The 14130-nt window shown below is 47.3% G+C and overlaps 1 protein-coding gene across 4 annotated transcripts in view; it reads left to right on the forward strand.

Annotated features, from left to right (window-relative positions):
• Positions 1-14130, forward strand: part of NRF1 (nuclear respiratory factor 1) — a 155327-nt gene that overhangs the window by 81828 nt on the left and 59369 nt on the right. For all 4 annotated transcript variants that reach the window (XM_082255980.1, XM_082255982.1, XM_082255983.1 and 1 more), the window contains exon 6: positions 2672-2830. In XM_082255980.1, the coding sequence (XP_082112106.1) occupies positions 2672-2830 (159 nt within the window). The remainder of the gene's footprint in view (positions 1-2671; positions 2831-14130) is intronic.

The raw sequence follows: 14130 nt of genomic DNA on the forward strand, positions 1-14130 counted from the left end.
GAGCATTGACTTGCAACTACTATCCTCTTCACGAGTGCGGTTTTCCTGCATGTTTCTTGCATGCAGACATTATTTTGAAATTGTGTTCCCCTAAAAATCAACATTTCATTTTGAAAACTTGAATATTAAACTACTGAGTGATATGCTCTTTTTATAAACCACACAGTGTTATAGTGCATAAAAATTACAATGTTAATATACTGTATTATATAGTATGTAATCATGTTAATTTAGTTTAAAAAAATATTTTGTTGTGGTATTTCTGTTATTGCCTATTGTATGTAGATTATACTTTGAGTATATACTGTGTGTTTATGTTCTTCAGTATGTGGTAATTGTGGTATATACTGTATATACCTTCCTCTGCCGCTGGCCGTTTTTTGCAGTTTGTAATTTGGACCACTGTGTGGAAATTCCACAACCTTTATATATAAGAGAAGACGATAACAAAATAAAAATATAAAATGTGTACATATGCTATGTACCAGATGATGCTGTTGTGCAATCTTTCCACAGTCTTGCATTTCCTCAGTTACCTTAGGGAGCAAGATTACACCAGCCAGAACCAGGGAATAATGTGCATCTGGCAGGCTTGTATATAACATGGAATGGTAATAGTGCCCTTAAATAAGACTAGGTTTGTATACTTTGTTTTCATAGCCCCTTTGCTGTTTCATAGTGGTTTTAAAATACCTTGTATAAAAGACTACAAAATGATTAATATTTGTGTGTAGTAACTTGATATGTCTGCTGAAAAATAAGAGTGCATCTAAGTTTTATAGCCAACCTGCTGATTGACTTATTGGTGGTAAGCTGGAGAGGTGTTCAGGCCAGCAAACCAAGTTCTGTTTTAGGAGGCAGGGTAGAGAGGCATAATATTTGCAAGCACAGGGCTTGAAATCTTCAGACATGATATGTGTGATAAGACATTTCAGCGCTTAACGTGACAAGTCCCTAGTGAGGTGTTTAATAAACCAGTGATAAATTGAAAAACCAAGAACATCTAATTTCTTCTCTTTCCTGTGAATTCTTGGTGATAAGTACACACAAAGTATGTACCTGTTTAATAGGGAAAGGCACAAAGGTGCCCCCTAGATTTATCAACGTCAGACTTGGTGATAAAAGCTGTTTTTGGTGAAACACCCGGGCAAACCAGGCATGACTTGTGCTTGTGCTGTAAGACATCCACTAGGGTGCTTTTGCAGCATGTACCTCATTGTTTCTCCTCCCTTGACCCCCCCAGGAGAGAATTCATTATGGCCTATAGAAAATCAGCCAGACCCATCAGTTCTAGTGTTTCCTCCAGCCTAAGTGTAGACCAAGGCATAGAAACTGAGAAGGTACTTCTCTCATGTGCTGTCCTGGGGTGTACTTGTCTAATTCTTTTGTCTTTTTAAGTATCTTTGTCAAGCCACCCCAGCATCCCCTCTGACAGATGGAGGAAGCTCCAGGGATCCACTCACTCTTCAGTGCCCAGGGAGGGCCAGTACTGTCTGGTGTCTTGCTTCCCTGAGGAAGGTGGGGGGTTGTTTCTCCCTCCCTGGTTGGCGCTGTGTGAGGCAGTTTACAGTTTTCAGGCTCAGAGGACAGCTGTTGTTCAGGTGGAAGCAGAACTTCCAGTGGGCATAACCGTTTGAACGCAGAGGGGCGGATCAGGCATCAGTGCATGGAATATGTGACCCCACACGGCAGCATGAATAAGCCAGATTCCTTTATTGGGGCTCACTTTATGCTGGGACTTTAGCAGCATGAGTGACCTGAAGTCTGCAGCAAAAGTGGTGGCAGGTGCTTCTGGCACCAGCTATCTCCAGTTAAGGCTAAGGCTGCACCAAATTTTACTTAGCATATTCCATTATCATTTTTAAAATTTATTGAAAAGTCACAAATTAATCATTCAATTCTATGCACTGCAGTGTGTTGCAGCACATTCTGGTGGCACGCAGTGAGTTGCATTTGCTGCAACAGAGTGCAGCAATATGGTGTGGGGTGAACAGGATGCTCAAACAACTATTGTATTCATTGTGCCTTGCTTTGAGCCTTCGTTTATCTATGCAGATCAGAGTAACGCAAAGGACATGATGTGAACCATAGAGCACAATTGTGCAAAAAAAGAAAAAGTTGCCTTGTAAGCATTACGATATTAATACTGTTGTCTAGGGGGCATTCTATAATATGGGGATATCTATGTGGTTTTATTGTTAGTGCACGTATGTGAGACCAATAGCCTATGACAGTTTCTATCAGGATCGTATCTTTACTACCATGAATGCCTGTGTGCATTCCTACCCCTGTGTGCATTCCTACCCCTTTCTTCTTTCCAGGCTTTTCTCCTCACCATGTGGTGATATTTTATGGCTGCTTATAGAGAAATTTACTGTGATAATTCAGCCACTTAAACAGGCTTAAACTTAAAAAAAAAAGACATGCAGCAAAAATGCATGTAGACAGGAGTGGCTGCAGTAGATCAGCAGCACTAGGATGCAACAAAGGTTAAAACATTTTCAAAAGTATTTTATTTTTAAAAAGGGCAGTAATGCTTATACTGAGTTTTAACAAACCGAAATGTACAGTATTCAGTTAGGCTATTAAGCTAATTTTATAGAGAAATCATGTTCCACCAGGATAAGCATCCTTTCTAATCTCTTATCCTTCCATCCTTTTTTGCTTCTAGGCCCAGTTACGTGCCTTCATTCCAGAGATGCTGAAGTATTCCACGGGTCGAGGTAAACCAGGCTGGGGCAAAGAAAGCTGTAAACCTGTCTGGTGGCCTGATGACATACCTTGGGCTAATGTCCGTAGTGATGTCCGAACAGAAGAACAAAAACAGAGGGTAAAATATTTACCTAAAATAGAACTATACTGTACCAAGAAGGCGATTTTTATTAAATGACACAGTACAACTTTGTGCTTCATGCTCACGCTCTTTTTCTACAGTTGGCTCCCCTACCCAACCATCCATCCACCCCCCCCCTTTTTTTTTTTTTTTTATCTAATTTTTACCCCTTAGAGCCGGCGCCCAAAGCTGAGAGGCGGGGCTTATGGTCATGTGACCACCACGATTTTCTGTCACTGCGGGCAAATGATCGAAAAGCTCCCAGTCGCAAGCAGCGAACGGGAGCTTTTCCGTTAGCAGCCCGTAATTGTCCTGGGAATGTGCAGGGCGTGCACTTTTGGCACAGCTCTATCGGTGCTATTGAATGAAAATATGCGTCCTCTCAGCGTCAGGGCCCGACCGCCGAGAGGCTGCATATTTGGGTGCCCTCGGCACAAAGAGGTTGATCGTACAGTACAAGACACACAGGCTTGGATATTCATAGACCTTCGGTTTATAAGCTGCTACCTTCCGATGATTGGACACTGGCAAAGCTTTGCTGGGCATGCCCCTAGGTGTACTCCTATAACCTCACCCTACTCTTGATGATGTTTTTAGGTAATGGATCTCATCTCCCCTATGAAGGTCTATCCTCATCTAGTTTATTTTACTTCAAATTCTTTAATCAACTCTTCAATTACCTTTTACTGCCTTCTACTATAACAAGAGAAGCAGTGCATTTGAATCAGTGTAACCTTAGTAATGCCTTGGAACTGTACCCTGACGCCATGCTGTAGGGATGGCCTGTAATGTTGGTTAGGGGGGTATGGTTTGATCTCTGAAAAGCTACAACAGTATTGGTTGCCTCCGTCCATATATACAGTGGGGGGGGGGTGATATTATGGTGCCTCAGGCCAAGTGATCATGTACAGTGTTTATACAAGTTTTATATAAAATCAAAAGATAAATGTATTAAATAAATAGTAATGAACATAAATTCAAATAAACACACATAATTTGTGTTGGTTAGAGACCCAAAAGTGAAAAAGGTAAGAAAGGAAGATTGGAAAGAATCCGTGACAGGTGTGAATACGGTGACTTAGTATGGATGTTTATCTGTTTTTCCATGCTTGGGGGCTTGGAAAGATTTTCACAGAGGTCATCACATATTTTCCAACGCGTTTCAGCTAAATTATAGCCTTTCTCAAGGAATAGTCACCCAGTATCAATTTGCCTGTTTCATGTGTGCGTCTTTGTGTCCTTAAAATCGCAACAGGAATCAATGGATGCGGCAGATAATGCTGCAAAGTCGCAGTCACCTTGATGCTTCAATGTAGTGGGAACTTCTTGGGGTTTCTCCCCTTTTCTCGCAGAGAGGGAACAGTAAAGACTAGGACTGCGCTGCCTGGAACAAACCATTGGAACCATACATTCATCCTAAAAAACTATCCTGACTAAGGGAAGAAACCCCAAGAAGGGATGGCTCACTCCCGCTGTTTTCAGTCACAGCGGGAGTCGGGCCAGGGGAGGAGCGGCGGTGATCACCGCTGCTCTTCCCCGATCGTCGGGGATCGAGTGTGGAGATCCGCCCGCTTGTGTAAACAAAGCGGGCGGATCTCCTAAGTGACAAACAGTGACAGATTGCAGGATTCAGCATAGCTGAACCTGCAATCTGTGCCTGTGTCACACAGTCCCCTCCCCCCACACACGTTAGTAAGCACCAGGCATACATTAACCCCTTGATCACCAATAAAAGTTAACCCCTTCCCTGCCAGTGTAATTTTTAACGTAACAGTGCATATTTATAGCACTGATTTCTGTAGTAATGTCACTGGTACCCCCAAAAGTGTCAAGAATGTCAGTCAAGGGTCCGATCTGTCCGCCGCAATGTCGCAGTCCCGCAAAAAAAATCGCAGATCGCCGCCATTACTAGTTAAATAAAAAAACTAAAAATGTCATAAATTTCCCGTAGTTAGTAGCTGCGATAACTTTTGCGCAAACCCATCAAAATACGCTTATTGCGATTTTTGTTTACCAAAAATATGTAGCAGAAAACAAATTGGCCTAAAATGTTAAATTTAGATTTTTACATTTTTTTGGGGGGAATTTCATATAAAAAAAATGTGAAAAATATTGTTTTCTCTTACGTCCTCCGACAGTCGCCGCCCCTTCCCAATTCGTCACCAATGGGTATTGACCTTTGCTCCGTAGGAGTAGCTAGGCAACAAGAATTGTTAATACAAAGCTTTTAACATAGACACACCCCTAGGGGCTGTCCCCTCAGTCAATACATCCCTGCACCAGCATTCCCAACTCAGTTTGTCTTTGCCTAGCTTAGGAGTAGCTGCTATCCTGTGCTGGGGCTCAGTCTCAGCCTTCTACCCTTTCTTTGATTTTATTTCAAGTATTTTTCTCTTTTCCTGGCTTGCTGTTATTTTGTCAGCCTTAGTTTACAGATCTTCTGATGAAGAATCATCATGCGGAGCTGGGTCTCGGACTGGCCGCCCTGCATCCCAGGGCTGATAGCCAGATGGATCCCCAGCCTGCCATCGAGCGTTCAGCTTAGGTTTTACCCTGGCACATTGAACGACCCATCCCTGTTCGCTGCAGGGATGCTGCCTGTGAGGTGGCTACCTCACTGGACGCCATGACTGCGGTCCACAAGCATCCTGGCTGCGGCACTCCCTGTCTGCCCTGATAGCGGTTTGTCGCTGGAGACGGCTCCCCATGTCATCTGGTACGGTAAGCACCTTCTGTGTGGGGACCTTCTGTATGGGTGTCAGTCTGTGGCTGTGTTTACCCTCCATGTCTGTGTAACTGCGGGCTCCCTATCAGATCCCTGTGTGGCTGCATGCCTGTGGGCTGCGGGGGGGGGGGGCATCCTGCTCTGCTGTTTTATTATGCTCTGGGTGCAGTTTGAGTACAGACATGTGTGTGTGCGGTGATCCGCCATTTTTATTTGACTGTATACTGTGACCGGCCCTGTCTCAATGCAGCGCCGTGTTTTGGCGCCATTCGCCGCCATTTTGGCGGGCGATACTGTCCATGCACATGGCGGCGCCATTTTCTAGTAGCCTTTTTTCCTCTGCCGAGCGGCCATTTTGCTGGAGCCTTCCATAGGCTATATCTATCAGTCAGCATTGCATCACTTCCTCTTTCCCCGGGAACAGCGATCGGTGGCAGCAGTCTGGTGTGCTCTCTCCAGGTTTTTACCTGTCTGTCCTGTCATTCCTTGCTCAGTGTTTGTCTTTCCCTGCGCGGTCAGTGCATACAGCAGTGTGCGGTGGGCTGCGCTCGCCCGTGGTTTTAAAGGGCCAGTACCTTTCTTGCTTTTCTGTACTGGGGCATGGATTCTCAGGATAGCAAGTTTCCCCCCGCCCTGGTGGGGGACCAGGGGGTTGCTGCACCCCCCAAAGGGGCCGATCTGACCACTGTAGTGGCTTTCTTGGTGTCTCAGGTGCAGATGCTGCTGGCTGAACGATCCGCAAAAAGGGCCAGGTTATCCATTTCCTCTGATTCAGAGGGCGATATGGCTGCTGGGGCTGGCGTGCCCTTCTCAGGGTCCCGCTCATCTTTGGACCTTGCGGGGTCTGAGGGAGAGCCTGAGGTGCAGGGGGTTGATGTTTCTCCCCCTGGCTCGCCTGAAGAGCTTGCACTCATGAATGAGCTGATTGCATCCATAAAGGACACCTTGCACTTGGAGGATGAGCCTACTCATCCTGCTAGGACGTCTGCTTTCGGAACACAGAGGGCTCGCAAATCAGCGCAGGTTTTTCCCTGCCCTGCTGAATTTCACCATACTGTTAATGAACAGTGGCGCAATTTAAAGAAGCCTTTTACTGTGCCAAATAAGTTTAAATTGCTTTATCCGTTTGCGCCTGCCAACGACGAGCGTTGGTGTGTGGCGCCTCCGGTGGATCACGCGGTAGCCGTTTTGAACAAAGCTACTGCGGTGCCCTCCGAGGATACCCCGGTTTTCCGGGACCCTACGGACAGGAGAATAGAGTCTCTTGCCCGTCATGCCTATATGGTGGCTGGTTCTATGCTGAAGCCTATTTTTGCTTCCATTATGGCGGCGCAGGCTGTTGCTGATTGGACCAAGATGCTCAGGCGCACCTTGGAGGCTGATTCCACTCCGCCTACCACGTTGGCTATGGTGGACCAGATCCATCAGGGTGTCATGTACTTGTGTGATGCGGACTTGAATTTAGCTCCTTTGGCTGCTCGCCTGTCCAGCATGGCGGTACTGAACCGTCGTCTGATTTGGCTGAAGAATTGGTCGGTCAACCAATCGTCTCGCAAGACGCTGGCGGATTTTCCCTATGCGGGGTCTCGCCTTTTTGGCGAGGCTTTGGATACCCTGATAAAAGGGGTTACGGGGGGCAAGAGTACTCTCCTGCCCCAGTCTTTTAAGCATAAGTCTTTCCGTGGAAAGCGGACTTCCTCGTCTAGGCCCTCTCAGGGGTCCTTTCGTGCCTTTCGGTCGCAGTCCAAGGGCAAGCCCTTCAAAGGCCAAGGCTCCCAGAAGAAGCCGTGGGCAGGGAAGCAGAAATCCGGCCAGTCCGGTTCAACTTCCCATACCACTTCGCCTGAAGGGGCGCCCTCACCCGTTTCTGGGGTGGGGGGACGTCTGCGCGGTTTCCTACAACCTTGGCTGGTCCGCGTTCGGGACATATGGGTTCAGGAAATCGTTCGATCTGGTTACAAGATATAATTTCTCTCACGGCCGGCGGGCAGATTTTTCCCCTAAAATCTTCAGCTGTCTCCGGAGCGCTTGCGGGATTTGCACCTGGCGGTGCCGGACCTGCGGGCCCAGGGGGTGGTGGTCCCGGTGCCTCATCGGGACAGATTTCAGGGGTTTTACTCCAATCTGTTCACTGTGCCCAGAAAGGAGGGCAAAGTGCGTCTGATTCTGGACTTGAAAGCTCTGAACCGCTTTGTGCGGGTTCGCAAGTTTCGCATGGAATCCCTGCGCTCAGTGGTGGCTGCCCTGAGTCCGGGGGAATTCATGGCCTCCATCGATCTGAAGGATGCGTACCTACACATCCCCATTTTCGAGGGTCACCAGAGGTACCTTCGATTCGCCATTGCGGAGGATCATTACCAATTCGTGGCGTTACCTTTCGGTCTCGCTTCGGCTCCGCGGGTTCTTACCAAAGTGCTGGCGCCGGTTCAGGCCCATTGCTGTCTTGGGGTATCTGGACGATATCCTGATAAGGTCAAACGCCTGTCAGAGCCTGGCGACCGACCTGTCCGCCACGATGCAGACTCTGCAGGAGTTCGGTTGGACCATAAACATTCCGAAGTCGACTCTGTGTCCTTCGGTTCGCCTTCCCTATCTGGGAATGATTCTGGACTCTGTCCAAGCGAAGGTCTTCCTGCCGGAGGACAAGCTCCGGACTCTTCAGGACGAGGTCAGGTCCCTCAGGGACAACCGACACTCGTCTCTCCGGACATGCATGAGATATCTAGGTCTAATGGTTTCGTCTTTCGAGGCGATACCTTTTGCCCAGTTTCACACGCGGGGTCTCCAGGGGGAGATTCTGACTGAGTGGGACGGGTGGCCGCAATCCCTGGATCTACGGATCTCGTTGAGCCAAGACACCAGAAGGGGTCTTCTGTGGTGGCTCCAGTCCCCGGCGGTGTCGGGGGGCAAGTCCTTTAGTCCACTGTCATGGACGGTGCTCACCACGGATGCCAGCCTGTCGGGCTGGGGTGGTGTTCTGGGCGTTCTGTCTGCCCAGGGAACTTGGTCGGAGGAGGAGTCCTCCCTCCCGATCAACATTCTGGAATTAAGGGCAATAAAGCTTTGCCTTCTGCGATGGACGGACGGACGGACCGACTTCGGGGCTGTCCGGTTCGGGCTCAGGCGGACAATGCCACCGCGGTGGCTTACATCAACCACCAAGGGGGCACCAGGAGTGCCCGAGCGGCTCGGGAAGTAGCCGACATCCTGTCTTGGGCCGAGACGCACGTCCCGGCGATAACGGAAGTTCACATTCCGGGGGTGGAGAACTGGCAGGCGGATTATCTGAGTCGCCAGACCCTGGACCAGGGAGAATGGTCCCTTCACCCGGATGTCTTCCAGATGTTGTGCGCGAAGTGGGGTTCCCCAGATGTGGACCTGTTCGCGTCTCGTCTGAACAACAAGGTGGAAAGGTTCGTGGCAAGGACGCGCGATCCTCGGGCAGATGCCTCGGGCGCGTTAGTGGCACCCTGGCATCAGTATCGTCTGTATGCCTTTCCACCGATTCAGCTGCTGTCCAGGCTTCTTCGCAGGTTAGCCTTGGAACCGCACACGGTGATTCTGGTAGCGCCGGACTGGCCTCGCCGGTCCTGGTACGCGGATCTCGTTAATCTGGCAGTCGACGCTCCGTGGCGTCTGCCACTCCGGGAAGATCTCCTGTCTCAAGGGCCGATATTCCATCCTGCTTTGCAGTCGCTGGCTTTAATGGCCTGGCTGTTGAAAGCCAGGTCCTGAAGGATAGGGGTCTCTCCCCTGAGGTCATTCCCACTTTGATCAAGGCTAGAAAAGCCTCTTCGGGTAAAATTTACTACCGTACTTGGAAAGCATACTTTGCCTGGTGTGAGTCCAGGGGGTATTCCCCTCGCTCATACTCTGTGTCGAGAGTGTTGGCTTTCCTCCGAACTGGAGTGGACCAGCGTTTGGCTCTGGCCACGATTAAGGGTGAGATTTCTGCGCTGGCCGTTCTCTTTCAACGCCCTGTGGCGTCTAATTCATTGGTTAGTACCTTTGTTCAGGGGGTGCGACACTTGGCCCCTCCTAGGAGGTACCCTATACCTCCATGGGACTTGAACTTGGTTTTGTCCGTGTTGCAACAGGCTCCCTTTGAAAAGATCAGGGAGATCTCGTTGTCCCTGTTGTCCAAGAAGGTTGCCTTTTTGGTGGCGATCACTTCGGCTCGCAGGGTGTCGGAGCTGGCAGCTTTGTCCTGCAATTCTCCCTACCTGGTGGTCCACAAGGATAAGGTGGTCCTGTGGCCTAACCCATCTTTTCTTCCGAAAAGGATATCGGATTTTCACCTGAATGAGGACATTGTCTTGCTTTCGCTCTGCGCGAAGCCTAAGCATCCGAAGGAGGTTGCCTTACATTCCTTGGATGTTGTCCGGGCGATCAGGGTTTACCTGTCGTCCACTAAATCTTTTCGCAAGTCAGATTCTCTTTGTCCTTCCTGAGGGACCTCGGAAGGGCATGGCGGCGTCGGCTGTGACTATCGCCAAATGGATCAGACTGATCATTGAACAAGCCTATGCCTTGAAGGGGAAGGTTCCTCCTTTTCCTGTGAAGGCGCACTCTACCAGATCTTTGAGTACGTCTTGGGCTTTCCGGCATCAAGCTTCTGTGGCCCAGGTGTGTAAGGCGGCGACTTGGTCATCCGTTCACACTTTCTCAAAATTCTATAAGGTGGATGTTTAGGCATCGGCTGATGCCTCCTTAGGCCGTAAAGTTCTCAGTGCGGCAGTCTCCTAGGGACCCTTGTTTTCATGGGCCCTTGGTTGTTGGGGTGTTTTACCCCTGGGTTGCTTGTTTTTCCTGGGATTGTTGCTCCTGTTGAGCACGTTTTTCCTGTTGCCCAGTTAGTTCTCTTACTCTGGTAAGGTTCCTTTCTCTGATGTGGGTACTGCGTTGCCTTTCTACGGTTGCGTCTCCCACCCCTCATGTCTACACTGCTTTGGGACGTCCCATTGGTGACGAATTGGGAAGGGGCGCCGACTGTCGGAGGACGTAAGAGAAAACGGAATTTTTGTAAAATCTTACCGTAAAATTCCTTTCTCTGAGTCCCCCGACAGTCGCCGCCCCCCGCCCCTCTTTTGGGGTTTTTGTTTACTCTTACTGCTATGCTACCAAACTGAGTTGGGAATGCTGGTGCAGGGAGGTATTGACTGAGGGGACAGCCCCTAGGGGTGTGTCTATGTTAAAAGCTTTGTATTAACAATTCTTGTTGCCTAGCTACTCCTACGGAGCAAAGGTCAATACCCATTGGTGACGAATTGGGAAGGGGCGGCGACTGTCGGAGGACTCAGAGAAAGGAATTTTACGGTAAGATTTTACAAAAATTCCGTTATTTTTCAAAATTGTCGCTCTTTTTTTGTATATAGCGCAAAAAAGTAAAAATCGCACAGGTGATCAAATACCACCAAAAGAAAGCTCTATTTGTGGGGAAAAAAATTTTTTGGGTACAGCATTGCACGACCGCGCAGTTGTCCGTTAAAGTAACGCAGTGCCGAATCGCAAAATATGGCCTGGTCAGGAATGGGGTAAAATCTTCCGGTCTTAAAGCGGTTAAAAATAGGCTCATTGAGAATTTTTTTGTCAAGGACCTGTAGCTAAATACATTTTGGCCTAAATATATGACAAAAATTGAAAAAATTGGATATTTTTTAACTGTCAAAGTAGAAAAATATTGTTATTTTTTCAAAATTGTCGCATTTTTTTATTAATATCGCAAAAAATGAAAAGCGCAGAGGTGATCAAATACCACCCAAAGAAAGCTCTGTGGGGAAAAAAAGGACATAAATTTTGTTTGGGTACGGCGTTGCATGACCGCACAATTGTCAGTTAAAGTCGCACAGTGCCGAATCTCAAAGTGGCCTGGACGTACAGCAGGAAAATCCTCCGGTGGTAAAGTGGTTAATAAATTTATCTTTTGATTTTATATATAAACTTGTGTACATGATCACTTGCCCATAAAGTCCCAAACTTTTGGCCTGAGGCACCATAATATCCCCCCCACTGTAATGTTGGTTAGAACACTGGATCCTGCTTACACACAATGCCCTCAGTGCCAAGGTAAGCGTTTAATTCATTCCTATGGTTCCCAGGCTCTGAAAACCCCTTTTTGGCATAGTACAATAAAAGGGCAAGCAGTGTTTTCTTACATCAAGGCCTCTGCTCATAGTTTTGAATGCCCAGCAGTGCTAGTTCCGGGGACAATGGCAGGGTCAACTGAAGACAGGCAATAATACATTCAAATGCTTGCTTCCAAAACCGTGCTATTCCTGTGCTTGACCAAAACATATGGTAGTATTTACCCACCTCATAAGCGTTCTCTGCACTTTACCATAGGAGGCGAATACTTCCAATTTTTTGGTCTGTTGTTTGACCTGTCCCCTGCACACAGATTAAAAACAAGTGTGCTTGCACCCCTAATCTCCCTCTAAGGATCCTCTAGTACTGGTATTAGATAAAAACAGGTATATACTGCGCTAGATCAAAGAAAAATAGTGTTTTGATATTACCAGCTGCTGGCATAAGAAAGTTGTTGTACCTCAACCCAGTAGAATGAAAACAAGAGTATGCAGCGCTTGGTGGAAAACACAAAAAAATGAGCAATCTATATTAGATACATAGTGTCACAATATATCAATGTACACTAGAAAAACAGCGAAAGAAGAGTCCGTGGAGAGGAAAAACGTCCAACAGGAAGCTCAGGTAGTGTGTTGAATAGATGTGACCTTCACCAAAACACCCAAAGTAATAGCCTCTTACCAGACTTATATGATCCCCATGACAGAGATCATATAGCGCTTGCAACAAGGGCTCCTCACACTCCACAGCACTCCTCGATTCTTGTACATGTAAAGGATCACCTCCAGCAAAGAACTGCCTTAGTACCATCAAACAATATCCTCTCGTGGGGACATATAGTCATGTCACATGTAGGAAAAAGAGACCTCGCATGGTGTAATACGTTCAAGATATTACTTTAATAAGAAGTAGATTTTACACTCACATGTGAATCACGACATATAGGCATCAAGTTATGGTCTTGCGGGGATCTCCAGATGAAATGTGCGGTAGCTGCAGCCCGGTCTCCTGAGTGAAGTAACAGGACACTAAAGGGTGTGCATAAAGCAGACGATCACCGGTCCCCTACCGGTTTCATCAAAATATGACATCATCAGGGGCGCCGCCCCCTGATGATGTCATATTTTGATGAAACCGGTAGGGGACCGGTGATCGTCTGCTTTATGCACACCCTTTAGTGTCCTGTTACTTCACTCAGGAGACCGGGCTGCAGCTACCGCACATTTCATCTGGAGATCCCCGCAAGACCATAACTTGATGCCTATATGTCGTGATTCACATGTGAGTGTAAAATCTACTTCTTATTAAAGTAATATCTTGAACGTATTACACCATGCGAGGTCTCTTTTTCCTACATGTGACATGACTATATGTCCCCACGAGAGGATATTGTTTGATGGTACTAAGGCAGTTCTTTGCTGGAGGTGATCCTTTACATGTACAAGAATCGAGGAGTGCTGTGGAGTGTGAGGAGCCCTTGTTGCAAGCGCTATATGATCTCTGTCATGGGGATCATATAAGTCTGGTAAGAGGCTATTACTTTGGGTGTTTTGGTGAAGGTCACATCTATTCAACACACTACCTGAGCTTCCTGTTGGACGTTTTTCCTCTCCACGGACTCTTCTTTCACTGTTTTTCTAGTGTACATTGATATATTGTGACACTATGTAACTGGTATTAGATGCTTTGGTAATTTCCTGGACTCTGTTCAGGTTAATGTATGCCTTCCTTCAGTGCAGATTCTTCCTCCATTGTTCTGTACAACAGAGGAACAAAAGAAACCAGTGATTTTTATTGCACCAAATTGGCTCAGAAGAACCTGGTACACAGACCTACTTAAACTATTAGGGGATGACCCAAGGCCTCTTCCAAGCGGGTCAGACCTGCTGTCTCAAGGCCCTGTTCTATCTTGCTACTCAGTCACTTGCTTTACTGGTATGGCTATTGAAACCCAGGTCTTGAAGGACATGGGTATCCCTGATTTGTCACTTCCCACATTGCTCAAATTTAAAAAAAATGCAGGGATTACTATGGATCTCTCATTTTGACTTTCCTACAATCATGACCTGACCAGAATTTGGCTGTAGGTATTCCTAAGGGACTGGTTTCAGCCTTGTCTATTTTATTCCATGAGCCTCTGGCTTAATTTCCTTTTGTAAAAGACTTGAGGTGTCTCACAAATCAGATCCCCCATTACAGCACCCTGTGCTTTCTTGGGATTCTAATTTGGTTCTCTCTGCCCCTGCCAACTTTTGAATGCACTGGGGAACTCCCCTTTGGTTTATTGCTTGCAAAGTAACCTTCTTGGTAGCTATCGCATCTGTCCAATATATTTAAGTTAGTGTCTATCTCCAAATTCACAAAGATAAGGTGGTCTTGCCTCCAGACCCTCTTTTCTACCCAAGATGGTATTGGCCATCCACCTCAAATACTTTCTTTCCTTCTTTGCGCCCTGCTCCTAAGCATCACAAAGAAATTACTCTTCTCT

The sequence above is a fragment of the Pelophylax lessonae genome (assembly GCF_965119305.1).
Source record: "Pelophylax lessonae genome assembly, chromosome: 4".
NCBI lineage: Eukaryota > Metazoa > Chordata > Amphibia > Anura > Ranidae > Pelophylax > Pelophylax lessonae.